At 54.2% G+C, this 26,816-nt stretch overlaps 8 protein-coding genes across 8 annotated transcripts; 5 read left to right on the top strand and 3 right to left on the bottom strand.

Annotated features, from left to right (window-relative positions):
* Positions 1 to 593: 593 nt before the first annotated feature.
* Positions 594 to 5,540, top strand: PFLUO_LOCUS7351 (Serine/threonine-protein kinase; the record flags this gene model as incomplete). The annotated part of the gene is made up of 3 exons (XM_073784985.1): positions 594 to 807; positions 864 to 984; positions 1,037 to 5,540. The coding sequence occupies 3 exons, from the start codon at positions 594 to 596 to the stop codon at positions 5,538 to 5,540; spliced, it is 4,839 nt and encodes a 1,612-aa protein (XP_073641386.1).
* A 3,097-nt stretch (positions 5,541 to 8,637) lies between these two features.
* PFLUO_LOCUS7350 (uncharacterized protein) lies at positions 8,638 to 9,480 on the top strand (the record flags this gene model as incomplete). The annotated part of the gene is made up of 3 exons (XM_073784984.1): positions 8,638 to 8,882; positions 8,939 to 9,209; positions 9,271 to 9,480. The coding sequence occupies 3 exons, from the start codon at positions 8,638 to 8,640 to the stop codon at positions 9,478 to 9,480; spliced, it is 726 nt and encodes a 241-aa protein (XP_073641385.1).
* A 1,760-nt stretch (positions 9,481 to 11,240) lies between these two features.
* PFLUO_LOCUS7349 (uncharacterized protein) lies at positions 11,241 to 14,046 on the top strand (the record flags this gene model as incomplete). The annotated part of the gene is made up of 2 exons (XM_073784983.1): positions 11,241 to 12,641; positions 12,694 to 14,046. The coding sequence occupies 2 exons, from the start codon at positions 11,241 to 11,243 to the stop codon at positions 14,044 to 14,046; spliced, it is 2,754 nt and encodes a 917-aa protein (XP_073641384.1).
* Positions 14,047 to 14,748: 702 nt separating this feature from the next.
* Positions 14,749 to 15,863, bottom strand: PFLUO_LOCUS7348 (uncharacterized protein; the record flags this gene model as incomplete). Its single annotated transcript, XM_073784982.1, has 4 exons — positions 14,749 to 15,205; positions 15,264 to 15,594; positions 15,649 to 15,680; positions 15,736 to 15,863. The coding sequence occupies 4 exons, from the start codon at positions 15,861 to 15,863 to the stop codon at positions 14,749 to 14,751; spliced, it is 948 nt and encodes a 315-aa protein (XP_073641383.1).
* A 473-nt stretch (positions 15,864 to 16,336) lies between these two features.
* On the top strand, positions 16,337 to 19,612 carry PFLUO_LOCUS7347 (uncharacterized protein; the record flags this gene model as incomplete). Its single annotated transcript, XM_073784981.1, has 1 exon — positions 16,337 to 19,612. One exon carries the CDS (start codon positions 16,337 to 16,339, stop codon positions 19,610 to 19,612), a length of 3,276 nt encoding a protein of 1,091 aa, XP_073641382.1.
* A 1,352-nt stretch (positions 19,613 to 20,964) lies between these two features.
* On the bottom strand, positions 20,965 to 22,665 carry PFLUO_LOCUS7346 (uncharacterized protein; the record flags this gene model as incomplete). The annotated part of the gene is made up of 1 exon (XM_073784980.1): positions 20,965 to 22,665. One exon carries the CDS (start codon positions 22,663 to 22,665, stop codon positions 20,965 to 20,967), a length of 1,701 nt encoding a protein of 566 aa, XP_073641381.1.
* Positions 22,666 to 23,420: 755 nt separating this feature from the next.
* PFLUO_LOCUS7345 (uncharacterized protein) lies at positions 23,421 to 23,946 on the top strand (the record flags this gene model as incomplete). Its single annotated transcript, XM_073784979.1, has 2 exons — positions 23,421 to 23,617; positions 23,763 to 23,946. 2 exons carry the CDS (start codon positions 23,421 to 23,423, stop codon positions 23,944 to 23,946), a joined length of 381 nt encoding a protein of 126 aa, XP_073641380.1.
* A 65-nt stretch (positions 23,947 to 24,011) lies between these two features.
* Positions 24,012 to 26,140, bottom strand: PFLUO_LOCUS7344 (uncharacterized protein; the record flags this gene model as incomplete). Its single annotated transcript, XM_073784978.1, has 2 exons — positions 24,012 to 24,325; positions 24,421 to 26,140. The coding sequence occupies 2 exons, from the start codon at positions 26,138 to 26,140 to the stop codon at positions 24,012 to 24,014; spliced, it is 2,034 nt and encodes a 677-aa protein (XP_073641379.1).
* Positions 26,141 to 26,816: the final 676 nt, after the last annotated feature.

Genomic DNA, 26,816 nt, shown 5'->3' with positions numbered 1-26,816 from the left:
TCGATGTGGTCCATCGTGTCTGAATCCATGGTGAAAAAAAAAGCACGGTGATTTCAGCTGCTACCCCGCCAAGGAGTGATGGTTCCAAAATTCTCACTGAACGAGAGCAAACATGGAATAGATAACTCAACCATGTATTCCAAGGGTTGCACAGGGAGATCGAGGTAGGTGTCGTGTGTTGAAGTCCAGACCCTTGCTGCCCTATCAACAGGGTATATATAGAGCCCGGCCGGGTACTTGTTACGTCATTGGACGGGTAAAAGAAACATAGATCAGACAGTGCGTATCACTGTATGGGAATAAACTCCTCCGCTGATCGATTATCCGATCCGACCGTGATAGAGAGTGTCCAAGTGCAAGTCCGAGTCTCGTGTTGATGGTCGACTCGCCTGGGGCTGACCGCCTTCCCATCACGTGGGGCAGTTCACCACGCGTCAAGTGATTTGGTGCTTCACTTCCATCTCTAGTTTCGTCTGGTCCATCGTTTGCAATCGCGAGTGGCTGCCGCAGCTTCCTTGATCTTCCCCAAGGACTGTTTGGCTGGATGACCGCGGCTTTTCCAACGCCCCAGGAGATGCTGTGCCTCCATCACCATGGGACAAGGCTACTCCCTCACAACCCTCTCCGCAGGGTCCGCGGGGATCGATGTCCCTGAGCTGTCAGACCTGGTGTATGAGAAGTCGATGGGTGGCGGGCGTTTCATGAAAAGTATTCGCGCGAGGCAGCAAAATGGCATGGTTTTCGTCAAGGTGATCATGAAGCCGTACCCGACCATGAAATTGGAACCATATGTGGAGGCGATTATCCGTGCGTTATTGTTCTGCCCAGTCCTGTAAATCACCGACTCATCTCTTTTCATGTAGGGGAACGCAATCTTCTGGCGGATGTGCCAAATGCGCTGAGCTCTCATCGGGTTCTGGAAACCGGCACGAGCGGGTATCTAGTTCGCCAGTACATCCATAGCTCGCTCTATGATCGGATGAGGTATGTATCAAATCGTCTGTGCTTGAAATAACAGATCTGACCGGCACGATAGCATTCGGCCATTTCTGGAAGACATTGAAAAGAAATGGATTGCATTCCAGCTGCTGTGTGCCTTGCGGGACTGCCATTCGTTAGATATCTTTCATGGCGACATCAAGACAGAAAACGTCTTGGTCACTTCGTGGAACTGGCTCTATCTGTCCGACTTTTCTTCGTCGTTCAAGCCAACTTTCCTGCCAGAAGATAACCCTGCAGACTTTTCCTTTTATTTCGATATCTCTGGGAGACGCACCTGCTATCTGGCTCCCGAGCGCTTCCTTGTCGCCGGGGAGGAACCGGGGAGCCGACATGTCAACTGGGCAATGGACATTTTCAGCGCTGGCTGTGTCATTGCCGAGCTCTTTCTGGAGTCGCCCATCTTCACACTGAGCCAAATCTACAAGTATCGAAAGGGCGAGTACAGTCCGGAGCACAGCCAGCTGGCCAAGATCGAGGACCCGGAAATCAGAGAGCTGATTCTTCATATGATTCAACTGGAACCCGAATCACGATACTCTGCAGAGGAGTATCTGAATTTCTGGAAGGACAAAGCGTTTCCGGAATACTTCTACAGCTTTCTCCATCAATACATGTCGCTCATGACCGATCCATCGTCGGGCAGAACGAGCGTGGACGCAGAATCAGCCAACCGAGGAGAATCCGATGATCGGATAGAGCGTGTTTACCTGGATTTTGACAAGATAACCTACTTTCTCGGCCCTACATCTCGGAATGCTTCTGATAAAATCGCTCGGCCTACATTCAATTTAGCAGGCCATGCCCTTCCCGTGAAACTCGACCTACCAAGCGGCGGGAATCCGACCTCAGGATCCCCGTCGCAATCGGATGAAGGCGTTCTGATCTTTCTGGCCCTTGTGGTCTCCAACCTACGGAATACCGCCAAGGCATCGGCCCGCATCAAAGCTTGTGATATTCTCCTGGCCTTTGCCGAGAGGCTCTCGGATGAAGCCAAGCTGGACCGGGTTCTCCCCTACATCATGCTCCTTTTAACCGATCGCACGGACGCTGTCAAAGTCGCTGCCATCCGCACCTTGACTCAGTTGCTGGAGATGGTGCACGTAGTATCCCCAGTGAATGCCTATCTGTTCTCCGAGTATATTTTCCCGAGGCTGCAGCCATTTGTTGCCTCTGCCAACACCAATCCAAGTACCATGGTCCGTGCTGCATATGCCTCATGCATTGCATCTTTAGCACAATCCTCGTTGAGATTTTTGGATATGATTCAGGCACTGCGTTCTGATACTCGCTTGGCGTCGCTAATACCCGTCGGTTTTCAGCCACGCTGGACCGAGGATGCCACATATCATAATCTGTACGATGTGGCAAGGATCGACCTTTTGGATTACTTTGAGGTTCACACAAAAGCGTTGTTGACAGATTCGGATGCATCCGTCCGCCGGGCGTTCCTGGGTTCGGTATCCAGCCTCTGCGTGTTTTTCGGTAATCCGAGAGCGAACGATGTCATTCTCAGCCACTTGAACACATATCTCAATGACCGGGACTGGATTTTGAAATGTGCTTTCTTTGAAGCCGTCGTTGGAGTCGCAGCCTATGTGGGAAGCACCAGTTTGGAGCAGTACATCCTACCGCTGATGGTCCAATCCATGACGGAGCCCGAAGAATTTGTCGTGGAAAGAGTGATTCGCTCTCTGGCGGCCATGGCAGACTTGGGTCTGTTTCAGCGGCCAACGACGTGGGATCTGCTTTACATCACCACTGGTTTCCTTGTTCACCCGAACATTTGGATCCGCGAAGCAGCTGTGAACTTCGTGGTCAGCTCGACCAAGTTCTTGTCGGTGGCTGACATTTACTCGATATTGACGCCTCTCGTTCGGCCTTTCCTCAGAATTAGGATCATGGAATTTACGGAGTCCGAAATCCTCGATGCGCTCAAGCCACCGATGGCGAGAAACATCTACGACATGGCTCTTGTCTGGGCGTCCAAAGCCGATAAAGGTTTGTTCTGGAAATCGACCAGCCGTGAGAGCACTTTCACTCTCTCCGAGCCCGGGTCTTATAACTCCCGCGCCGGACAACGAAGCTCTTCGTTCAAATTGAGCTCGCAAGCGAGGAACGATGAAGACGAACAATGGCTGTCTCGGTTACGAAATCTGGGGGTGGGCCCCGATGACGAGTACAAGCTGCTCGCTCTGAAAGACTATCTTTGGAGAGTCTCAATGCGACAATCCAAAGATGTTGACACCAGTTCGATCTCACTATTGAACAACATAATCAAATTGACTCAGTGTGGGGTCACTCCTCAGACGGTCTTCTTTGACAAGAATCAAAATGTCAAGCCGCGGAGGGCTTCTGTAGGCAGGATTGAAAGCGCTCCCGTCGATGAGCAAAGCCCCAAAACCATTGCAGACGCGCTGCTTGATGCCTCTACAACGATTGAGAGAACACCGAGTGCTCATCGCAAGCATTTCCGATCGAAGAGCCACCGCCACAAAGAAACAGGGTCCGTCCCTCGACCAACTGCTCTAGAAAATCTCACCACCGACTCCTCCCCATCATCTTCCCCAACAGCATCGTCACCCGCTGCAGGACCAGGATCCCGTCCCTTGTCTCCACCAGGCTCGGATGTCGATCGAAAAATTTCTAGTCGCCAGCCGAGCTTCGAGCGAGACGGCCCATCAACACCAACCGAAGCAGAGAATCCTGCGCTCAGAATCCTGTCCGGGCAGGTCCAGCGAAAACCCAGCGCGATCAGTCTGCTGAACCGCAAGGAAACAGCCAAAGCCTACGCAGAAACAAGCACCAGTTCCGCAAATGCATTCGGAAAAGTGGACGCTCCGCTCCAAAGAGGAGGAACTCCCCAGCCATCGGCCCTCGCACTCGCATACGACCGGAAAGCTCTCGAACCGGCGGCCCGGGAATACCGTGCCAATCACTCCTACGGAGGCGATGACCCAGTCGTCCTACGGCTGCTGGACAACGTGTTTGCGGAGAATTACCCTACGGACTTTTTTGATTTGGGTCCATATGTCAAGGAGGTGGATTCTCGACAGCCAATTCGCAGAGTCAACGCGCAAGATTCCAGCAAAGTTTGGAAACCCGAAGGAAATCTGGTGGCCATTTTTGGCGAGCACAGTGGCCCCGTGAACCGCGTCGCTGTCGCACCAGACCATTCTTTCTTTGTCACTGCTTCAGATGACAGTTCGGTCAAGATTTGGGACACGACCCGCCTCGAACGCAACTTGACGCCTCGATCCCGCCAAACCCACCGGCATGGGCCAGGTGCCCGCGTAAAAGCGCTAACATTTGTTGAAAACACGCACACTTTTATTAGCGGCGCTACTGATGGCAGTATTCACGCTGTCAGAGTCGACTATCACAATGTCAATGACACCGTTCGGTATGGCAAGCTTCAGCTTGTTCGGGAATATCAACTACCCACTGCGGACGACGGGACTGTCGAGTATCCAATTTGGCTGGAACATTTCCGTTCTGATGCTCAATCCACCCTGCTGATCGCGACCAATACCTGCCGTATCCTTGCCTTAGATATGAAGACCATGCTACCGGTTTATTCACTCGAGAATCCCGTCCATCACGGAACCCCCACCGCCTTCTGCTGCGATCGCAAGCACAATTGGCTGCTGGTGGGAACTACTCACGGCATTCTCGATCTGTGGGATCTCCGCTTTCGCGTGCGGTTGAAGGCATGGGGTCTCCCGGGTTGGGGCGCCATCCACCGACTGCAAGTCCATCCCACCAAGGGTCGAGGCCGTTGGGTTTGCATATCCGGGAGTGGCAGTCACGGAAACGAGATTACCGTGTGGGATATTGAAAAGGTCCGCTGCCGCGAGGTCTACCAGGCGACTCCTCTGGGCCCCAGTAATGGCCCCCCCAATGGCGGGCATCAACCCGCGCGAGCCACCACTCCGAGCCTCCGGGACTACGAGGCCTGGCGAGTCGACGGGGATCGGCCAGAAGGGATGCTCAGTCGCTTTGCCGCCGCTAGTCCCGCAGGCATGGATGCCGGAGGGCCTGAATCTGGGGGCAGCGGGGCTCCATCGTCGCCCATGAGCCTGGCAGGTGATCGACTCGGGATCTGGTCCTTTGCTGTCGGGTTTGACTCTCTCGATGACGGGAAGGACAACAGCACGAGATGCGGATTCATGGTGTCGGCTGGCTGCGACCGCAAGATCCGGTTCTGGGACCTCGCGCGACCCGAGCTGTCCTCTCTTGTCAGCGGCTTGGACGTGGTGTCGGACGGCGGCGCGACCGGGAAACCGCGCTACGATCTGTCCCAGCCCAATCCCAACCTCCTGGTGACCACCGAGCACCTTCCCAGCGCATCGGGCAGCGCAGCATCCGGTTCGCGGAAGGGAGTCAGTGGCCGGCCGCCTCGTAGCACGGTGATAAGTCTTCAGCAGCAGATGCTGCTCAAGAGCCATCTGGATATTATCCAGGACGTCGCGGTATTGCGGGTGCCGTACGGCATGATTGTGAGCGTGGACCGAGCAGGGATGGTCTATGTGTTTCAGTGAATTATTCTTCTACCACCGCTGAAACCGCCCGTGGCAGTAGCGAGTGCCTGAAAGCCGAGTAAACAAGCACAAACTTGAATAATCTCTCTCCTGTCTTTGCTCAGCCGCAGTAGTCCATAGTACTATTTATAGGATCGCAGTTTTTAACCCTTTCCAACGCATCACATACGAAGTGGGTCCGCAGTAGAGTTTCGAGGTGGTTACCCGATCAAGTTAGTAGTAGGGATACTTTCGCTGGCCCCATAACTAGCCCGGGCTTCAGTTCGATAGAAAGGGCGTAAGCGTTGGAGGCCTTGAAGATCCGAGACGAGCTATGATCTGATTTGCGAGTTTGCTAAAGGTGTGCACGTTGAGCTGAATATCTCACAAGTCCAAATATATAAGAACAGCCACGCTCGTGGACAGAATTGATTCTTCCCTTAGAAAGCAGTCCACAAGAGCCATCAAATTGATCAACTCTCCAAATACTATCAATAATATAACATCAAAGAGACAGCACCATGTGCCTTTTCCTTCCTTTCCTCTTGAGAAAGCAATACAAGTCAAAGCGCGAGCAAGCAGACGGCGAACATGAGCGAGCACCACACCCAGTTGGGGCTGAAAAAACGACCCAGAGATCTGTACCATACGACCATGAATTTGGCAAAGTTAACTCAGGGACGACTCCTCCCATTAAGAAAGAAGAAGAAACAGGCCGATGTGAGTACTAGTCTCTGTGCTTTGTGTGAAGAATAGTACTCATTTTTCCTGGTAAAATTGGCATATAGGACGTGAAGACTTGGGCGGGATATAGCAGTACTTGGAACTAGTTTGCTGGATGATGGTGGAGGTTTTTTGGTTGGAAATTCGTGCTTGAGTCATATTATTGGTATTTCTGTCTTGTAATAGCATTTTGAATTATTCATGGATCGGATTGATTTATCTTTCTTGTCGGCTTCCCCGGAATGGGTGTCAAGACATGCCCCTCTTTCACAAACCGAGACATCATGAGCGCTTGTTGGATGCCCATGGTGTTTCCAATTGTACGGAGGGCTTGGAAGATCCAGTCTTTCATGCTAGGTGTTGACCCAGCATACTCCGCCGCGATGAATAATGGCCAAAGCAGCCGGAATACACCCCCGAATCCCACCTCACCTGAAGTAAAATGGTATGGCACACTAGCGCAGATATCTTCCGCCATGAGGTTGTTGACCACGATGGACTGTAGCATCGTCTGTTGGCTCTCGGGCGAGTTTCCCATTTCTAGTGTGCGCTTACACATCGATCTGATGATCTCATGAACAATAATGCGTGTTTGACGGTAGTTGTTCCACATGGATGCGACGCCAACTGTGGGATATACATGGTATCTGTCACCGTAAGTAGAATGGTATGTGTGATCTGGTGCCTCGATAATCTCATAGCGCCAAGTAGGGTCGGTAGAAAGGGCCCACGAGACAAGATCGGTATCCAAATTGAGCGCCTTCCGGATGAAGAACGCCGGATCATCGATAGAATTTCTTTTGGTGTAAGCGTCCTCGATCTCAACGGAGAGGTCGCCCACCCGCACCAAGATGTCAATGAAATTTTCAATCCCCTGAGATTTGCTGTCGCGGTAGGCCTTCGCCGCTTTCGACAATTTGGCTATCTCTGGTGAGCTTTTGTTTCTGTAGAATATGTTGCTGATGGCCTGAAGGCAGTCACAAGTCAGAACAGTCAAAAAGAATCTGCAAGATGCGTTACGTACGATCTGCATGCGTATCAATGTAAATAGCTCCAGCCCAGCCGTAGTTTCTAATTGTTTCACGCCCCGTAGCTCAAGGAGCCTCGTTGCCCCTTTGACATGGTGCAGCCAGCAACCCATCATCTTTGAGGTATGGCATGTTATAATCTATCTTATTGATTAGAGCAGGCGAATCACTGGTCCAGGAATGCCCCTCACCTCATACATGCTAAGCAATACCACGGCCGCCAGGGTGGAGTCTGACTTGGCTAGGGTTGGGTCTTGCAGCGCGCGGTTAGTGCTGAGCAAGGCTGCGCTGTATTCCTGACGCGCTGAGCACATCAAATCCTGCGACATGCGGACGCTGGACATGCTTGCCAGCCCTACTGCCCTAATCGAGGCTTGGAGGGCTGGGGAGGGGTCTGTTCCCAGCAGCCCCGGTAAATACGGAAGTATACCCTGGCTTTGGCCGGTCCCAACGTAATATGTAAAGGTATACGACGTCCCCCGTTCGTCCATTGAAGCCGGCATAGGTACTAAGCTCACTGGTATTGCCTGGTCTGGGGAAGACAGCTTCGAGGGACTCGAGGCGATAGAATCGCGGGGTCGGGCCTTCACAACGATTTCCTCGCTCTGGTCATAAATCCGCAGGGCTGTGAGGTCTCGGTAACCGGAGCATTCCCGTTTTATTCGAAGGCATTGCGAGCACGATGGCTGACGCCGATCGCACTGTTTAGGTCAGCGGTTTAATTCAAGCGGAATAGACCATCCACATACCTTCAGACGCCGAACGCGACATGAAACACACCCTGCGCTGGGCTTTCCTCTGTATACCATGGACCCAGAGTGTACAACGCGGATTCCAAAAGCGGTTATCAGTTCGGTTCGGCTGCTGAGTCTAAGGCGCCCAGTGGTGGGGGTAGCCTTGCATTTAAACCAAACAATGGGTTGCGCAGTTAGATCGTCAGCACAGCCTCTCAGTTAAAGAGAAGGACGACAGCATTTGATTGGCTCAATCGTTCACATGCAGTGGACAATGCCGAGCCCTAGTTTCACGCTTGGCTGTCTTTGCCTTTTATTGAGTTCAGCCCCCAGCCAGCTGGATTGCACCCGGCACTCAATATGACTTGAGGCGCTCGAACCTTAGTCATACAGTCCGAAGAGTATTCCAAACTGGGAATGAGGCTTGGTTTTGCAAACGGCCTTGAACGTACGAGAGGATATGAAGATGAGTTGATATAAAGTGTCCTTCCTTTCTAGTAGAATGAAAGAACTCCTAAATTCGCGAAACCTCGAAAACATAGTCATCTGTTCCTTAACTTCAATTACCCAGCATCTTCAACGGAGTTGAGCGTTGTTTTATATATATACATCAGACCTCCCATACTCTCCGCGATGAATGGAATTTTCCCTGCCGACCTTGCAGTCTATCTGCTCCTGATTCCAGTCGTTATTTACGTCTTCATCTGTCATCGATGGAGCGGATTCCTGCCTTGGTACTACCTCACCGTTTTCTGCTTTGCCCGAATGATCGGTGGTGCACTAGGTGTTCATGATAGCAATGGCCTAGCTGCCAATATCATCCAGAGTGTGGGTCTTACGCCTTTAATTCTAGCAGTTGACGGATTGATCCATGAAGGGTATGTTCTCCATTTTCCTCCCTCTGCCGAACTGACAACTGACCGGGTTCTATCAGGCGAACGCATCGGAACCCATCACACGGCCGCGTTGTCGGTTTATGCGTCGTCATTGGTACCACAGGCCTCATGGCTGCTGCTCTGGCCCTCACAATTACAGGTTCCTTGGATATCTATGAAGGTCACCCGAAGCCTGACAGTCTGACGCACTGGAAAGCCGGTGTGGCTTTGATTGTCGTGACCTGGGTTTTCCAGATCTTCTGGGGGCTGTTCTCCCTCCTGCACTTTCAGGGAAAGATGGATGCTCCTGGATACCGAGGTGGAACTGCGGTAAGCATAGCCATTCCCGCTCGTTATTCAGCTTGGTCGCTGATGATGCCTCTTCCTATAGCTCCTCCAGGGCGCCCTCGTCTCGCTTATTTTCATCGGAATCCGTGTTATCTACAACATGGTTATGGTCGCCACACAAGACAAGGATCTCAGCCCAATCCACGGGACTATTGCAGTGCGCGTGCTTCTCTTATTCCTCCCGGAGGTGTTGGCGGCCTTCACGATGATCTTCGTGGGACTCCGAACAAGGCATATCCGGCAGAGTAGATAGGTGAGAGCGTGTATGTACTAGAACATATGGTCGAACTGCCCGACGTAGTTCTGTGGTAGTTTGGGTTATTTGTGTTTTGCTAGATCTATATTCTTTTCGGCTTCATCGTGCTTATTGCGATATCCGGGTTTCTGTCAGCAATATTCCCCATTTTCCTTGGAGTAACGAAGTAAGGATAGATGGAAACAAATTCCATCTAATAGTCGTCAGAGCTGGTAGATCTACCGCGCAGAAGATCTATATATTTCCACCCGCACTGTATGACCAACAAAGGCTGCGACCATCCGCGACACCTGCACAATAATATATATCCGATCCGATGGATACATACTTCCACTAGTCAACTAACCCCTCTCCCCACCCCTCAGGGACACTGAAACCCTGAGATTGTAATCACTCGACCTGTCATGCGCCCACTAATTAAGTGTCATGAAACCGCCAGCGACACTTATTTAATTGGTGTATGTATAGCCGACATGACACATCTCATCCGTGAGGAGCCCACGGTTGTCCCCAGTACCTGCCTCGACTACGGGCCCGCCCGCTTCCCGTCAGGTACCAGGTACCCCCCCACCCCCCCGGTGGGTCTAGACGAAACCGCCAACGCAGAATCGGGGAGCGATCGACTGCTGCCAAGGAAGAATCAGGCCAGGAACTGAATTTGTGCCGTGTGTGACCGTACCGTGACCGGCTGCGCGCTGATGCTAGTTTGGAGCTTACTGAGCTCTTCGCCCGGAGCACTCGCTTTTTTTCCGCTTGACGGGCCCTTGTTTTCTAGCCCCTTGTAGCTCTTATCCCAAAGAAGGCTCAGGACTCGGTCCGGAGCGGTTCCAGATCGAGGCTACAGGTGCTACTGTGTGGCTATCGGTCATCCTGGCTCGTATTGGGGAAGTGAGTTACGGTAACTGGGACAGAGTTGGCAGCCACACCGGATGAAGCAGGAGTCGGAGTCGGAGATTTAATTCTCTCTCCCTAGTCGGAGCCAAAGAACATACATACCTCGAAGTCAACTAATAATGAATGCCATCGATCCACTCATTATTCACAGAGAATAAGTCACTAATGCCGAGTGTTCGCACCACAAGTTCGCCCGCTCAGGGGGAACAACAGGATCCCGGTCAGGGCTCCACCCCGGCCTGATCCAAATCATCGATCGGCATCACAATGGATGGTCTGGCATCGTATTCTGTGTATTCTACACACTATTCTTCTATTACATAGAATCGGTGATAGCGACAATATCCTACACCATGCATCGGTGGTACCTGCGTCTGCTAAGCATCACAGACCCACGGATACCCAGTTCCCCCGTACCATCTCCGTAACTCCGGGGGCCCGTCCATTTCCTGCCCCTGCAAGTGCGTATTTTTCGGTGGAGAGCCCAAGTGGTTCGTTTTGCCTCGAACGAACCCCCTTAACCTTAGCTTCGCTTCGGCTCCGAGTGGATTATGCTTTTCTCCTATTCTCCTTCTCCTCTCTTCTCACCTCTTCTCTTCTCCATTCTTCTATTCTCACCCTTTCCATTCGTTGTCGACCTCATTGTCAAGACCGCGCTGTCTTGTGCGTGTCAAGTATCTACATGGACCGGGAATAACTTCACCTCGTCAATCTGGCACGTCCATTTCTGTGTTTCTGATCGAGGGACTTTCTATCCGACAGTCCATTCCATCCCGGCTCGCGCCCTTGAGTGACCCTCAATTCATTGAATCTATCTATATATACATATATATTTCACACCACCACCATCTCAATTGATCACCATGGGCCCGTCTCTGCGAGACCACGCCTCTTTTGTGCGGCCATCCACCCGCGATCGGCCCACCACCCGCGGCGAGGGAGAAAACTCGCTGGTCGTTCCCAGCCGCACCTCATCTTTGCACTCGCGCATCACCCAGCCTATTGCCTCCAGCCTCAACCTCAAGCCCACCCAGCGAACACCGAAAACCCTCACCCATGCCTACATGGTCTGCGGTGTGGGCCGGGAGCCCTCCCAATGGGTCAAGGCACCCGCCCCGGCTCAGGGCAAGATCGGCCATATGAAGGGCGCCGTCGGCCAATTCTGGCTGCCCGAGATCTTGGGCAGCAGTCCACGGTTAGAGCAGGATAACGAGATTGCTCGATCTCTGCACTCGGCCATGCGGGCTTGTTTCCCGCACGATGTCGAGATCTGCACCGGCAAGAGCCAGCCGCACTGTGCCCATCACGCGTTTGTGCTGCAGCAGGACTCCTCGCACACTCTGTACGGCATTGCGCTGCGCGTCTGGTCCCGTGCGGATGAGAAGCGCGCTGAGACCATTCGTGAGCTGCGCAAGAAGACCGAGTCGGACTTCTATGACAATCCGGACGAGACCTACTGGATCCCCTACTGCCTCAGCTTTTTGTCCCGCTATCCGCTTTACGACCTGCTAGGTGACTACCTCCGTGGCATGTGGATCCACTGGAACAAGGCCACCAACCTCTTCCATGCCGAGGAGGTGTCTCGGATCCTGAGCTTCCCTGCTCCGCGTCTCAATGACCTGGTTCGAATCGATATGAAGGACTATGCCTTGTGTTATCAGTTCCCCTCGTCCCCTACCGGCTTCCAGAACTTTTCCATGTGGCCCCTATTCACCTGTCTGTCCATTCCGAACATTGTCGGGGTGGTCGAGGCAGCTGTCTCGCCCACTCGCCGCATCATCTTCGTCAGCCACTACCCGGCGATGCTGACGGCCGCGGCCGAAACCATCCGGTACTGCGTTCGTGTTTACGAGTGGAGCGGTCTGTACGTGCCCGTTGTGCACGCCCGCCACGTCAAGGAGCTCGTACAGGAACCCGGCCCGTACATCCTTGGTGTCACCGCTGAGTGCCGGACGCTGTTCAATGCCCCGTCCGATGCTCTGGTGGTGGACCTCGACCGGAACTTCGTTCTGACTTCGAGCCCACCCAACGTCCTGAATCAAGGCCAGCGCACCAAGTTCATCAACCGGTTGACCCAGTCTCTGAACGGCGACGTTGCGCCCTCCGGTGTGCCGCCGCACCTGCGGTCTGCATACGCCGGTGGCAAATTGATCCCTGCCGGCCAGATCATCGTGATGCGAGGCGAGGTCGAGAGCGTCCAAGAGCCCAACTGGTGGAACCAGGATGCCGTGATGGGCGTTATGGACCACGTCTGCGAGAAGCTGGTAGGCGATTCTTCTTTTATAGTTCGACATGTAGAAGCTAACACGTCTCTAGGGACGCAACACCGGTGTGAAGGCGATCTTCGGCGGCTCCGTCAAGAAGCCGTTGATGACCAAGGTCTCGATGCGCCACCTCAACGAGATCGTGCGCGAGCGGAACCAGTACTCGCGTGATGCTATGGAGGCCTGGCAAGATTTTATCAATCTCAAGGGCCGCATGGATACCGAGCTCAGCAAGGTCACCAAGCGCAACAACTTCCTTGTCGAGGAGCTCGAGACCTGGAAGCAGCAGTTCCTCAAGTTCCAGGCGTTTGCTGAGCAGCTCACCAAAGAGACCTCGGAACTCAAGGTCAAGATCGAGAACCACAAGCGCGAGAATCGCCGTCTCACTGGTCTCATCGACCAGCAGAAGGACGACGTGGCCCGGCTTACTCTGCGCCTTTCTGGCACGGAGAAGCAGCGCGACGATGCTCTCGAGGCTCTCGTCCTCCAGCAGGAGATTGCCGAGGAGCTGGAGCGCGAGCGCAAGCGCAACCAGAAGGAGATTTCTGCTCTGCAGCATACCAACTCCACCCTTTCCCGCCAGCGCGATGATGCCCAGCGCGTGGTCTTGCACCTGCGTAGCCTCATCAACGGCCAGAACCACCATATGGAGCACATCGTGCGCTCCATTGGTAGTACCTCGACAATTACTGAAATGGTCAAGCAGGGCTACGAGGACACTCCCGCCGAAACCGAAGAATCAGAGGAGGCAGCTTCGAAAGAGATCACAAAGAAGGATGTCAACGGCAAACCTATGGTAAATGATATGAGTCCCGAGCTAGAGCAGCATCTGCTGAACCTCGGCAAGGACAAGAAGACCCTTGCTCGTCTGAGCATCAACGATGTCGCAGATCTCTACCTGCGCGAGAAGACCGACGCCATTGCGGATATCATCCGCACCATCAGCGACCAGTGCGCCGCCGCCGTCGAGGGCCTGCACCTGGCCCAGGACGCTGAGGATGATGAGGAGTCCGAGGAGTCGCTCAAGGCTCGTCAGGATGGCGACCGCCTGGGCTCCGACTTCGAGGCCCAAGAGGGCCGCTCGACTCGTGCCGCAAGCGAGATGAGCGACAACACCGACACCAACTCGCTGCACCCTGACCGGAATTCCAGCATCCCGCCGACACCCGATCTGGTACACAACCGCTCCAGCACTTCCATGTCCATGGCTAGCAACGCGACTTTCCCCGAGCGTTCAAGTCAGCAATACACCACCGGCGAGATCCCGACCCGTATCGTCGAGGACGACGATGAGCATGCCCACGAAACTGAGGGTCTGGACGACCAGCAGACCGAGACAGGCACTCTGTCCAAGCAGGCCAGCGAGGATCTCATGCGGCCCAACACTGCGCGAGTGATCTCGTAATTCAGTCAGCTTGGATGATGCAACGCTTGATCTGAGACCATGTTTCTTGTTCCCGGTTTTCCTTGCAGTCTCTTTTCCCTCCCCCCCTAATTTTTCTTGTTCTCTGGCGTGGGTTGTTTTCTTTTTCGATTCGTCGTGTCGACTACTACTTTTGATACTCCCTTATATCCATCCGACCATTTATCTGTTGTCCATCTTTTTTGACTGATTGGTCTGCCTGTGCTTTGTCGCTCTTGCGGGATTTTGTCTCGTACATTTGCTGTTTATCGTCTATTTGCCGTCGCCCTTCTGGAATGGGTCGTCGGCCTGCTTGTGTATTTACTTACCCGTTCATATCTCACGTCTTCAGCCTGGTTTCCTGGTGCAAGACTGAGAGAGCGATCCACTTTGCACCCACTATCCTGCCTGCAGGCGAGGTTTCCTTGTTGTGTCTCTGTCGTGTGCGCATGCATATTTCCCCTTTTGTCTAACTGTCTCTTGGTGGACTGGAATTGATTCAATGGCTCTATTGCAAAGCTGTCTCTGAAATCGTTGTACCTCAAAAAATGAATTCTGTGCACATTTTCTCCCTCACGTTATTTTCACGAGTAGTTTCAAGCTTTAACCACCCCGGATCAGTAAATTTGAGTATGCTATGTCGGCCACGCACTGTAAAAATAGCCCACCAACGCACTTTCTATATACAGCTAGCTAGATAGATGCTCACGCCAGTTTCCCTGGCACAACGGGGTGTCCAGCACTCAAGCCCCCACAGACAGCCCATGCCTGGCCATTGACGTAGCTGCTCTCATCACTACCCAAAAACAAAGCCACGCGAGCCACCTCGTCGGCAACTGCTCCTCGCTGCGTCGGGTTCAACTGCCCAATCTTGCGCTCCGTGCCGCGTGCCCGCGCCATGTCGAACACCGGCTTCGTCATCCCCGTCTCGATCAATCCCGGGCAGATGGCATTGATGCGGATACCGGTGCCGGCCAGCTGGTATGACACCGTCTGTGCGATCGACACTACCGCTGCCTTGGACGCGGAGTAGTCGGTCGACCCGGCGTTGGACCGCAGGCCTGCTACAGAGGCGGTGCAAATGATTGACCCATTGGGATAGGGCTTTGCGGCCGAGGTGACTTTCATAGCTGGTGCCGCGTGTTTGGCAGCCAGGAAGGGTCTGCATGGGGATGTTAGACAGTTGGCTCCTTCTGTTTTTTGAACAACCGCCGACTTACCCCAGAGTATTAGTCCGCAGGGTCTTAATGAACCCCTCGCCGTCAATCTCGGTAAACATCTTCGGTTGGCCCACGATACCTGCATTGGCGAAGAAGACGTCCAGACGCCCGTACTTGGCTATCGCATCGTCAATCACGGCCGTCACGGCCTTCTCATCGGCTGCGTCGAACTGCCGCGCATGCACGTCTACGCCGGGGTACAACGACTCCATCTCCCGCTTGTGCGTGGCAAGATGCGAGTCGGCAAAGTCGCAGATGTACACTGCCTTGGCGCCATTGTTGGCGAACTGGTGTGCGCTAGCACGGCCGATGCCATTCGGCGAGTTTGCGCCTGGTTGCTGGTTAGAAACGAAACGGCATGGAATTGAAGGTGCTGCAGACTCACCCGTGATAATCACCACCTTGCCCTTCGCTCGGCTGTGGGATACATGTTATTTACGAGTAGATCCTCGACACATTGGCGATTACTTACGGTCCAGCCGAGTCTCCGGCTACATGGCGGATCTTGGGAATGTCCTCAAAGGTGCCCTCGTCGGGGATACCCTCCGCTAGTTGTTGGCTGAGGGCCTGGAGGCGCTGTTTGGCGACTGCGGAGGACATTGTGTATGTATGCAGTAGAACCAAGCAGGAGAGATGCTCCTTATGTATGTGTTCAGCTTTCCCCGGTTATCAATTAATGCGGAGAGCCGAGGCTTAAGGTTACTTGATACCAAACGATTACATCAGCAAGATGGGTCACGTGCACGCACACGTCATGTGCTCACTGGGCATCAACAAAAGTTGTTGGCGGGATAAGACAATCTTTTAGTTGATTCAGGCAGTCAGCAAGCGACGACAATCTCCCAGATAGTGTTTTAGTCGGCGAGGGAGCTCTTGAATGTCTGCCGTCGACCCCCCTGCATTCTTGAGATCCGCGTCATCGCCTGCGATCGCCAAAGGACGCGCGACAACGACAGCAGGAAACCGCATCGCGAGACACCGATCAAGCCAGCTGGCGGCAGCCCCTTCTTTGACAAGCATTCATGAAGTCCGCAACCACCCATCCCGCCCTCTCCGCCATCCATCGTTGAGTCATGGCCGAGCCTGATACGCACTCTCAGCGACGGTCCTCGTCCCAGGCCTCATCTGTGTCGAGCAGGAGCCAAACCGCTAAGACACTCCGTGGTAAAGCCCAGAAACGGCATTCGGGCTCCAACACACCCAATACGCCCAAAACGCCGACAGACCTGACCTCATTTCCTTCGCTTTCGCCGCCCAATGATACGCCCAATGATACTCCTACCCTCACCCGAGGCTTGTCAAATACACTCCTGACCGGCTATGAGGGAGGTGGTGCTGGCGAAACGACTCGCGGCCGCAAGGCCACCTTGGCACGGCTTACAAGTGGCTTGTCCAATACCTCCGACCGGGCAGCGCTCTTTGAAGACTCCGTGCCAACGCGTGATATCCCCGGCGCTCTGCATCTAGTCGATGACGCGCATATCGAGCGATTGATTGCGAACACAGGCGCCGCGAAGATCGTGAGGCAATTCGCGCGCGATCTGGCCCAACGAGATGCGGAAATCTCGGCGCTCCGACAACGTGCCGATGCGAGGGAGCGGGAGTTGAAGAGAATGCTTCGGGAGGTGTCTGTCTCGAGTCAAGATATAGAGCGTAGACTGTATCAGCTGGAGAATTCGCCACAAGAGGATCGCAAGTCCGACGGTGAAAGCAGCAATGACTGGACGGCCCAATCCTCGGGCCTCAATGGACTCATGTCCCAGGCCATGACCGATGCCGTTGGCTCTCGACTCTACGTGGAGCCGCCGAGTGCCTCCGAAGATCTCCAGTCTACAATACGTGCCCAAAGATCAGAGAATGATACCGGCATGGGCGGCTCCAGCACAGATTCGAGCAACACGCGAAAACGACAGAGCTCCGGTCGCAGTTGGCAAGACTATATCTTCGGCTCGACCTCGGCCAGTCGGAAGACAAGCCGCGCCAGCAGCGTCAAAAGCGACATGGAAGAGATTGAAGAGGAAAACACTGAACGCCTCCATGTGCCGAGCAATCCTGCACGACGCAAAGCGCTCGATGAGCAGCTGTTTCAACCGCCAGGTACCCAGCCCAGTGGTGGATCAGGGCGTCGGATTGCTAGCGCTACTACCAACGGCGACGATGCAAGCATCCACTCCCGCAAGTCCTCTCGCTCTATGGGCTCGTGGACAGTCAAGTTGTTCGCAGGACAATCTGCAAAAGACTCGAGTGATTCCGAAACCAATCGCAATCAGACATCTGGAAATCAGGTTAAGGACAAAGCCAACCCGTCTACATTTTCGGCGTCTTCCAAGGGCGGGATGTCTGCGGTGGCTGCATTGAAGCGAATCAACAGCAATGCCAGTCTGCCTACACCCGGTGGCCGCTCTGCCACTGGCTCTACTGGTACGTCCAAGATGAATCCGTCAACTGGGCGCAGAAGTGCAGCCGGTAGTTTCTCCCAAGGAGGCCCACCCGAGGCCGTAGACCGCAGCTCGACCAACCTCGGCCCTGTTGAGATGGACGCTATTCTCCCCATCGAGTCCCGACCCCCGACTCTCACGCAAACCTACAACAACTCTCAGTCAGGCGAATTTCTGACCGACCGATTCGGGTTTATTTATGATCAGCGGCGAAAGAAGCGCCAGCGAGAAGCCAACGCTCTCAAAAGCAGCAGTCGTCCCCTGAGCATTAGCGAGACTCTGGGTAGTCGGCGGAGCGACGCGTCTGATCCTGAAGATGATATTGAAATCCCCCAGGCTTTGCAAACAGCCACCGCAACCCAAAGCTCGACGCCACTTTCACCTGAAGACCCTGACAGTGGGTCTGTTGGACTACGTCGTTGGCAGGACTATTTGAAAATGCCGTCTCGGCCAACTGAGCTGTTGTCTCATACGCCATCTACTGCTCCGATCATCTCTTTGATGACTGCGGGAGACAGCCGTCCTCATAGCTCATCCGGAGCAATGGACAAAAATGTACCGTTGTCTGTCAACTCTAGCGCACAGCCATCGGTGTCGACATCGGCAGTCACCGCTGGCCGTCCCGAGCTTGCGGGTGTACCATCCGACGAAACCACCACCGCGAACACATCAGCGCGCGCTACTGCCACTGATACCGAGCCGGTGAAGTTGCTATTGGAGCAACTGACGGACCTGCATGATACGCTGCAGCGTGACCGCACGGTGAGGTGGAATGAGTTTCTGCGCAAAGTGCGTGCGGAACGCAGGAAAGAAGGCGAAGCAGCAGCGGCCGCGGCGGCTTCTGATCGGACCGTGACGACGGTTGACACGCCAGAAGCCACCCTCGCCGACGGTGAGGTCATTGGAATTGCTGGTCTGGGCAACAAAGGCAAGGTTGGCCGTGCCAAGTGGCGTGAATTCCGGTCACTTGTCCTCGGTGGCATCCCCGTTGCTCTCCGAGCCAAGGTTTGGTCAGAATGCAGCGGCGCATCTGCGATGCGAATCCCTGGTTACTACGATGATTTGGTGCGAGAAGTCGGCGGGTCGGAACCGGACTCGTCGGTGGTAGCGCAAATCGACATGGACATTCGCCGTACGCTCACCGACAACGTCTTCTTCCGCAAGGGACCCGGCGTTCCAAAGCTCAAAGAAGTGCTTCTTGCGTACTCACGCCGCAACCCGGAGGTGGGCTACTGCCAGGGCATGAACCTCATTGCGGCGTCTCTGCTGCTTATTATGCCGACACCCGAGGATGCCTTCTGGATCCTGACGTCGATGATTGAAGTCATCCTGCCACAACACTACTATGACCACGGCCTATTGGCGTCTCGCGCGGACCAGATGATCCTCCGGCAGTACATCTCGGAGCTGCTGCCCAGACTGTCGGCCCATCTTGAAGAATTGGGCATTGAACTGGAAGCACTCACGTTCCAGTGGTTTCTTTCCCTGTTCACCGACTGTCTCTCGGCCGAGGCCCTCTACCGTGTGTGGGACGTGGTCTTGTGTCTCAATGTGACCAGTGCCGTGGCCAATGGTCCGGTCACAACCGCATTTTCTGCATCGAGTGCGAAAGAAGGCGGCGACAAGATCTCCCAAACAGCAGAAGACGACTCATCTGGCAGCGGAGGGGGAAGCACATTCCTCTTCCAAGTTGCCCTGGCACTGCTTAAGCTTAACGAGCAGCAGTTGCTCACGACCTGCTCGACACCCGCTGCCCTCTACACCTACATCAACCACCAGATGACCAACCACGCCATCAGCATTGATGGCTTGATCCAGGCCAGCGAGGCCCTCCGAAACGTCGTTCGCCGGGAGGATGTCGTCTCGCGCCGAGCTACTACATTGCAGGAAATGCGCGACGGCAGGATTTAACCCTTCTTGGAGCTTTTCTTCATTTCCTGTTTCTTCAATACGAACAGGCCTTAAAAGCCAAACGATACTTTCCTTCCGTTTCACTTAGATCTTGACACGATGCTGAAAACGACAAGAGCATTGGGCAGGGAGTTGTGGGCTATGTCTTTTTTTCTCTTTTACTTTCCGGTGATATCCTACTGGTTTCATTCCTTGGCGCTGTTTCATTTCATCATATTTGCAAAAGCAAGCAATGGCTATGGGGCCTAGCTTCTGACTTGACTTGTTCCTTGTTTTTGCATTTGTTACGCATCCAACACCCACACCCAGCCATGCGAGATACCCGTTGACCTTTCTTTCCCTTGGGCGACAGCATTAGAGGCAAAAATCGAAAATCTCTTCCTTGTAACTCTTGATTATGTCATGTCGCCGTTTCTGCATCTAGAACTTTTATGTTAGGATTTGGAACGAAGTCAGCCCTGGTCAATTCAAGAGCATCGGCGTGAGGTGTAAGGGTTCGGCAACAACCCTGAGATGCCGGGCTAGTCTGTGGCCGAACGCACATCCACTAGAACTAGTTCTCGGTAGGGCAGTACTGTCTCACGCTCCTTTTACTGCTTTCTAATGGCGCCTGTCTAACTAGGGTTTCCCTTTCTCGTATCTGTTTACTGCGATCGCAGGGTAGTAGGCTAACGTGGGTCCGGATTTTGGAACAATCAAGCAATTAATCTTAGATATCGGACGATCTCTCTCCGTCCAGCTTTCAATTGATTTTGATTTTGGAAGCCACCAATCTGCCAGGCATGATCATAAGCTGGCAGGACTATATAAACAAATTGGCTTTGGTAAACATAATGCAGAAATATAGTCGACCACGGTCGTGGTGTTTCAATATCATTTCAGAAAGCCCTTTATTAGCTCTTGATTCTCCGCATGAACGCTTTTCCATCCATATCGGTCCTGTGTATGAGCTTCCGCCTGGCTCCCTTTGATAATGCAGGTAGCGTCAGGCCGTGCGAGCTGCATCAGTTGCCATGAAGGTGCGCTAAACCATCCGGCTGATCCCTTCCGCCCGAGCTCACACATCGAATCGAGACACCGGAGCAGGGAGGTATTATTCTCGATATTTCCACTTCATCGTGCTAATTATAGCATGTTAGGGGTACGCGTGGCACCGTAGCATCGTACCGCCATGCTATGAACGGTGAACTGTGTTCAGGTCTAATAGGGAAAGATCACTGATCCTTCGACACGGGAAGCCAAGCATGGCCCCGCGCCCTGTTTCGGTATAAAAGCACCCGAGGCGTGATTGGATTGAAAAGTAAACCACAAGTGATGACTAGTCAAAATTTTTCTCTCGCGATGCCCAATCCTCAATTCGGGGGATCTTGCACCCAGAAGCGGTTAGTATCAAGCATAGCAGATAGATCGAACGAGTCCATGGTCGGACGGAGCCCCATGTCCATGACATCCCGCGCAACGGCTTTGATCTGCCGCATGATGGACTGAGAAATCGCCCAAGTACGAGCCAAGGATTTGAAAACACCGATGGTTAGCGTGAGACGGTCGCGACTAGGGTCGGGCATCTGTCCGGCCTTGACGGAGCAGGCGGCCAGCTGGACAATCGAGCTGAGCACCAGCGCACAGATGAAAAATGGGGTGTGCTTCACAACTGGGAGGCGGATGGCTGCGAGAGAAGACAGCTCGCTAGATGCCTTGACTGCTTTCATGGCGTGGGCGTGGTGGGAAAAGGCAGGAATGCTGATAGGGCCATGGTGTCCACAGATCACCTCTGCGGCAACCGCCGGAGAGGAAAGAAGGTCGGATCGTGGGAAATTGAGGTAGATGGCGGCGCCGTTGACTATCATGCACGCCTGGAACATGACCTCGTCCACGGTCCCGTCTGGACGTACAAGCTCCTCCTTTGACTCGGGGAGGTGATGGAACCAACTGGCAATGCGCGCATCGATAGCCTCGACGTGATCTTGCTGGCCCTCTGCCATATCCTGGAGAGCCACCACACGACCAAGAATCCGCACCGCTTCAATGCGATAGCAGTATGAAGAGAAATCACGATCCTCATCGGCGAAAACACGCTCGTCAAATTGAGCAATGGTTGGGGGTAGAGGAGGAGTGAGACAGTTCTGGTAGATCCGCTCTTCGCACGGCAGCGGCACCTCGAGCGACACCAAGCTCGTGCGGTATACACTCTGCACTCCGAGCGCAGTCAGCATGCCCTCAATAATGAACAATTCCCACCAAGTACGCCGAAGGCACTCTGCGCGGATCGGATCGCCACCGCTGGCCGTCACGGCGTAGTGGGCCTCGTGCAGGCCCAGCTCAAAAGCCAGATCCACCGCGGCGGCCAAGCACTCGCCGGCTTCGCTGCGCTCATTGCGCGAGTGCAGCACAATTGCGAGCAACAGCAGCGCCTGGACCTTCTCCACCGACGTCGGTTGTTCCTGAACCGCCACGACAACCGTAGGGCGGTAGGTATCACTGTTGGCGGCCGGAGTGAAATGGGCCCCAATGAATTTCATGACCTGCTCAAGGAATGGCGGGAAATGAGAGCGAAACAGGTGCCGGAGTGGCGGTAAGATCGGATGTGCCGCATGGAAGTAGGTGTAATAGATATCAAGCAAGTAGCCATCGCCGCCAAGAAATGAGGAAGAGTCTGGGGTCAACGGCGCATTCGTCGATCGAACGGAGGGCGGAATCGGTGTGGATAAATCGTTCATGCCCGGACTGTCCGAACCGGACGACGGCAGTGGGATGGCCGGCGCATAAGTAAAGTCATTTTGAGGGTTCCAAATATCAATAAAGTCCGTTGTAGTTGGGTCGAGGGGCGTCTCGACTGGTGAGTCCGGATCGGCGCGGCGCTTCTTCGATGGGCCCTTGTAGCCTCGACGCGACTTGGTATACAGACATTCAGAGCCGGTAAGGACACAGCGCCCGCACATGGGGGTTTGGCCGTCGCATTTGAGGTGCTTGTGGCGGCACAGGAGACAGGCCAGAGGCGAGGGGCTGGGTTTTGCGGGGCCTGGAAGGGTGATGGGGACCTGTGGATCGGTCATGGCGAGCAAGAGGGCAGGCGCATAGATAATTAGAAGAGGGAGAAGGCGTGGACTTGTTCTCAAGCGAATGAGGGAAGTTGGAGATTGGGAGTGGGAGACAGAGAGAGAGGGAGGGGGAGAGAGAGAGGAGTTGAGTTGCAGAAGAGGGCGAGACCGTTGGTATTTCGCAGACCGAGGGGCGGGTGACCCGGAGATACCTGCGGCACTGTGTGAGTGGAAGTGGTTGGTCAGGTACCACTAAGTACTCGTTCCCTCGTTGCACCACTTCCTGCTATGGCACGAAGTGACCGATCCGATCGGGAACAAAAGTACAAGTCGTAGTTTGTCGCAGTGGTGCGTCTAGTGAGCATTAGTGCCCCCCGTAGTCGACCTAGTCGTTACCGTTGCGGTAAGGTGCTCCGGGTGGGAGCTTCCACACGGGCTGATCACTCCATCCATCCACCACCTTCCCTTCCCTCCGACATCTACCTTCAAAGTTGTCTTCCAATGCAGTGAAACTGCACACCGTTAGTCGGAACGGATTCCAATCTTTCTTGCTTGATCATCTATCCCCCTCCCCGCCCAGGATCGCACCATCCTGTGTAGCGTCGCCCGAACAATCGTGCCGACGTGTCTTCTCCGCCGATTGCATCGCGAATTCCTCCCACCTCATCTTCCGGCTCTTTCAATTTCTCGTTAGGCCGATCAATCGCCTCGTTTCGGATTAGCCCTCCACTCACCTTCCCGTCACCCGCACGCGCTGCACAATCGCCGTCATGATCTCCGACGACGATCTCTACCGCCTCGCCATCTTCCTGGGCTCCTGCGCCATGATGATGATTGTTCTCTATCACTTCCTCGACATCAACGCCTCGGATGAAGAGGCGGATTCGGCAAAGACGGGGGAGTCGGCCAAGGTGGCTGGCTCCGTGGCATCGCCATCGGCTGAGAGCGCAGGCGCGTCAGCAGCTGCGTAAGGGAGCTAGATCTGGGGTCTTTTTTTTTGTTTTATAGGGAACAATGCAATTGAGAATGTCTTTGGGCACCAGGATTACTGTCAGCTTGAGCGAAAACGGAATGTAACGATATATCCCATCCTACATGAATTACAATTACAGCTACGATGGCACCGTCTGGTTTGATCTGAACTTGATATTCATCCACCCTAAGGGCAGACATCTGCTCAACGACAGGAACCCGGTGCAGAAACCTGCACGATTCGGAGGCATGGTCCACTGGCTAGGAAAAGACCAAGTCGCCAGCCCCGATACAAAAAAACGCCGGGAAGCAGTCGCTTCGTGATGCACTCAAACAGAAATAGAAACGCCATGCTGGTAAACCCCCGGGTATCTCATATCAAAGCATGCTTATTCGTCGTCATCGTCGTCGTCGTCGTCATCAACCAGTTCCATGATGCCCTCGTTAGGATCGGTCTTCCACTGGCGAGCAGGGGTAGACAGGGTGTAGCCACTCTTGTCAATGGTCGGCCCGACCTGCTCCTTCCAGTGAATTCCTCCACGCAAAAGCGCCTCAGCCCGTCCATACGAGTCGTTGATGTTATGGATCTTGAGGTATGCATTGACCGCATTCTTGTGAGCAGGCAAAATGATGGGATCCGGGCCCCCAGTCTGGGTGCTCAGCGTAGTCTCAATATCGGGTGCCCGATATTTGTCCTGTTCCTCTATGTGACCATCCAGGTTAGACTCCTGAAATCAAACAAACTCGATCACTCCTGGGATGGATTTTCTCGTGTGTAAGTCCTTCAAGCTGTCTTACCAGGAAGATGAATTCTCGGTCCATCCCCAAGCTTCCACGCCACCGGGCTGATGTGGCTCTCCTGAACGTGTTTCCACAGCTCATTAGCAGGCATTCCGTCCGGGTTCTTGCAATCCTTCCAGCCACATTTGATGTTGTTCGGGATGTGGAGTTTCACAATATGTCTTTTGAGGGTCTCCAGGTTGTGCAGCTCCGCAGGGCATTTGGTCCATCTGCACGCAAAGACCGGCCAATTGATCAGCGGTGCCTTGTCATCTTGGTCCTTGTCATCTTCGGCATTGTTCTCAGCCTTCCTCTTGGGCGGCGCGCGACCGGCCTTCCCCTTGGGAGGCATGCTTGGTACGGACGATAGAAGCACAGCCCCTAGCTGCGAAGTATCCTCTGATTGTGGGGAATGATGTGCCTTTGCTGGACTGGGCTTCGCGGGGCTCGACTTCGGGGTTGGCTTCGCCTGTGCCTGCTGGCTCGGGGTCGAAACTGGCGGCGGAGGTTGATTCGAATGCGGAGGCAGCAGTTGGGGAGGGTGCGGGTGGGGGTGGGAAAAAGGAAGATTGACGGGGGACACAAGAGAGGGTGTTTCCTCCGCCTGGGGACGCGCTGCAGAGGCACGCGCAGGAGGCCGAGGGCGGTCACGGGGGGCTTGCACGTGACACGACGTGCCCTTGGCAGCAGGGACGGCCGGAGGAACAACAGGGTCGACAATGTCCCAGCGGAAGGTTGAAAGGTCGGAGTGGTAGTCGACGAAGTCGAAGTTCTTGCGCAGTGACTCCAGGTGCTCGTTCAAAGACCTCTCCGTCGGGTGTTTCCCGGCATTGATCAGCACGTCGCGGGCAATCGTCGCAGGATCGTATTCGGTCTTGACTAGGGCATCCTCGGGCTTGATTCTCTGGATCACATCGGATCGTCCGCGCAAGGTGTTGCGTGACTGGGGCTTTGGGTGCAATGTGCGCTCGTTGTGCTGCGAACGACGCTTCTTGGCATGGGTCTGTTCTACTGGGGGACCTCGCTGGGGACCTGGAGTCGGCGTAGGATGCCCATGAGTAGTCGTCGGGAGAGGTGAGCGAGGAGCAAGCGGCTTGGAAGTCATTGGGCGGCCACCTCGCTGCGAAGATTGTTGGGGCCTAGCGTGTATCTGTGCCAGCTGTTGCTGCTGCGTTGCTCCTGGCCAAGAGTAGCTGGGAGATGCTGACTGGGTAGCCTGTGCTGCGAGATTGAGGTCTGCCGCCTGATCAGCAGCCAAAACAGTGCCTGTGGACATTTGACAGGTATTGTGGGCGGCAGTGTGGTGAGCAACCGATTGATGAGGTGACTGGGTCTGTCGGATTGGGGGCGTCTGCATCTGTCCGACTGGAGGTGCTGGGACATGCCTCATTTGAGAAACAGCAGGGTATGCGGCACATGCAGTTGGCAATGGCTCTTCTTGGCGATATTGGGGTGGAAACAGAGACGGAGTGAGGCTGACATCTCCAGACATGACATATCGTTGATCTTGGGTGCTTCCATACCAGTATCCGTATTGCTGGTAGGCATTGCTCATCTGTGACTGCTGCGACAGCCACTCTTGGTGGGATAGCAATGCAGACTGCTCAGCATCATCAAACATCTGCGCCGATTGAGGTCTGCGACCATGGCTGGAGGGATCAGCACTGTGCTGCAAGACCTCAGGCGTGTCGAATGCCATCTCCTCTGACAGTAACTCCGGCCACCAGTCCGATGTCATGTCCCTTTGGTGGACCAAGGTGCTTTACCATGTTGGGCCCTAGATTAGTGCATCATGGCCATGGCTAGCGATCGGCGCGTGGGTTGCGGTTGCGGGAGGTAGTCGTGATAAGACGTTCACGCTTGCGATAGCAGTTCGGGGCTTGAATCACGGTCAGGAAAACGAAGCTCCGAAAAGAATAAAAGAAAGCAAGCAATGTTTCGCGCACAGAGCAGCGCGCGCACAAGACTGCTTGCTGTGTTCTGGGCAGGTGTTGTGCGGGACAGAAGAAGAAGAAAGGCAGAAGCGCGATCCGCCCAGAAACACCGCGTCAAAGGCACCAAGGCACCAAGGCGGTAGGTCCAGTGGATACACGTGACTGGGAAACCCACATTGACTTGAAAAGGACCTTGACCTTTTCTCATCTTCCCTTCAGCTCATTCAATTCTCGATTCCCCCAGCGGTTTAGTCAAAATGCTGTCATGAACCCCAGTGTGCGGATCGGCAATTGCTTTGCTAAGGTCTTCATTACGTATCACGCTCAAGGCCAATAGACTTGGGGCCACTGAAGTTTCAATTTGTCTTGATTCTGAAGATAAAAAGCTGCCTTGCGAAGAATGGAACATGATCCAAATTTTCTACTGCTTATTCGGCAGCGTCGACGGTGCTGTTGGTGTTTCTTTTCTCCCTTACCACT

This window comes from Penicillium psychrofluorescens, assembly GCF_964197705.1.
Source record: "Penicillium psychrofluorescens genome assembly, chromosome: 5".
NCBI lineage: Eukaryota > Fungi > Ascomycota > Eurotiomycetes > Eurotiales > Aspergillaceae > Penicillium > Penicillium psychrofluorescens.
Note: the sequence above shows the minus strand (reverse complement) of the source record. Positions and strands in the feature narration are given on the sequence as shown.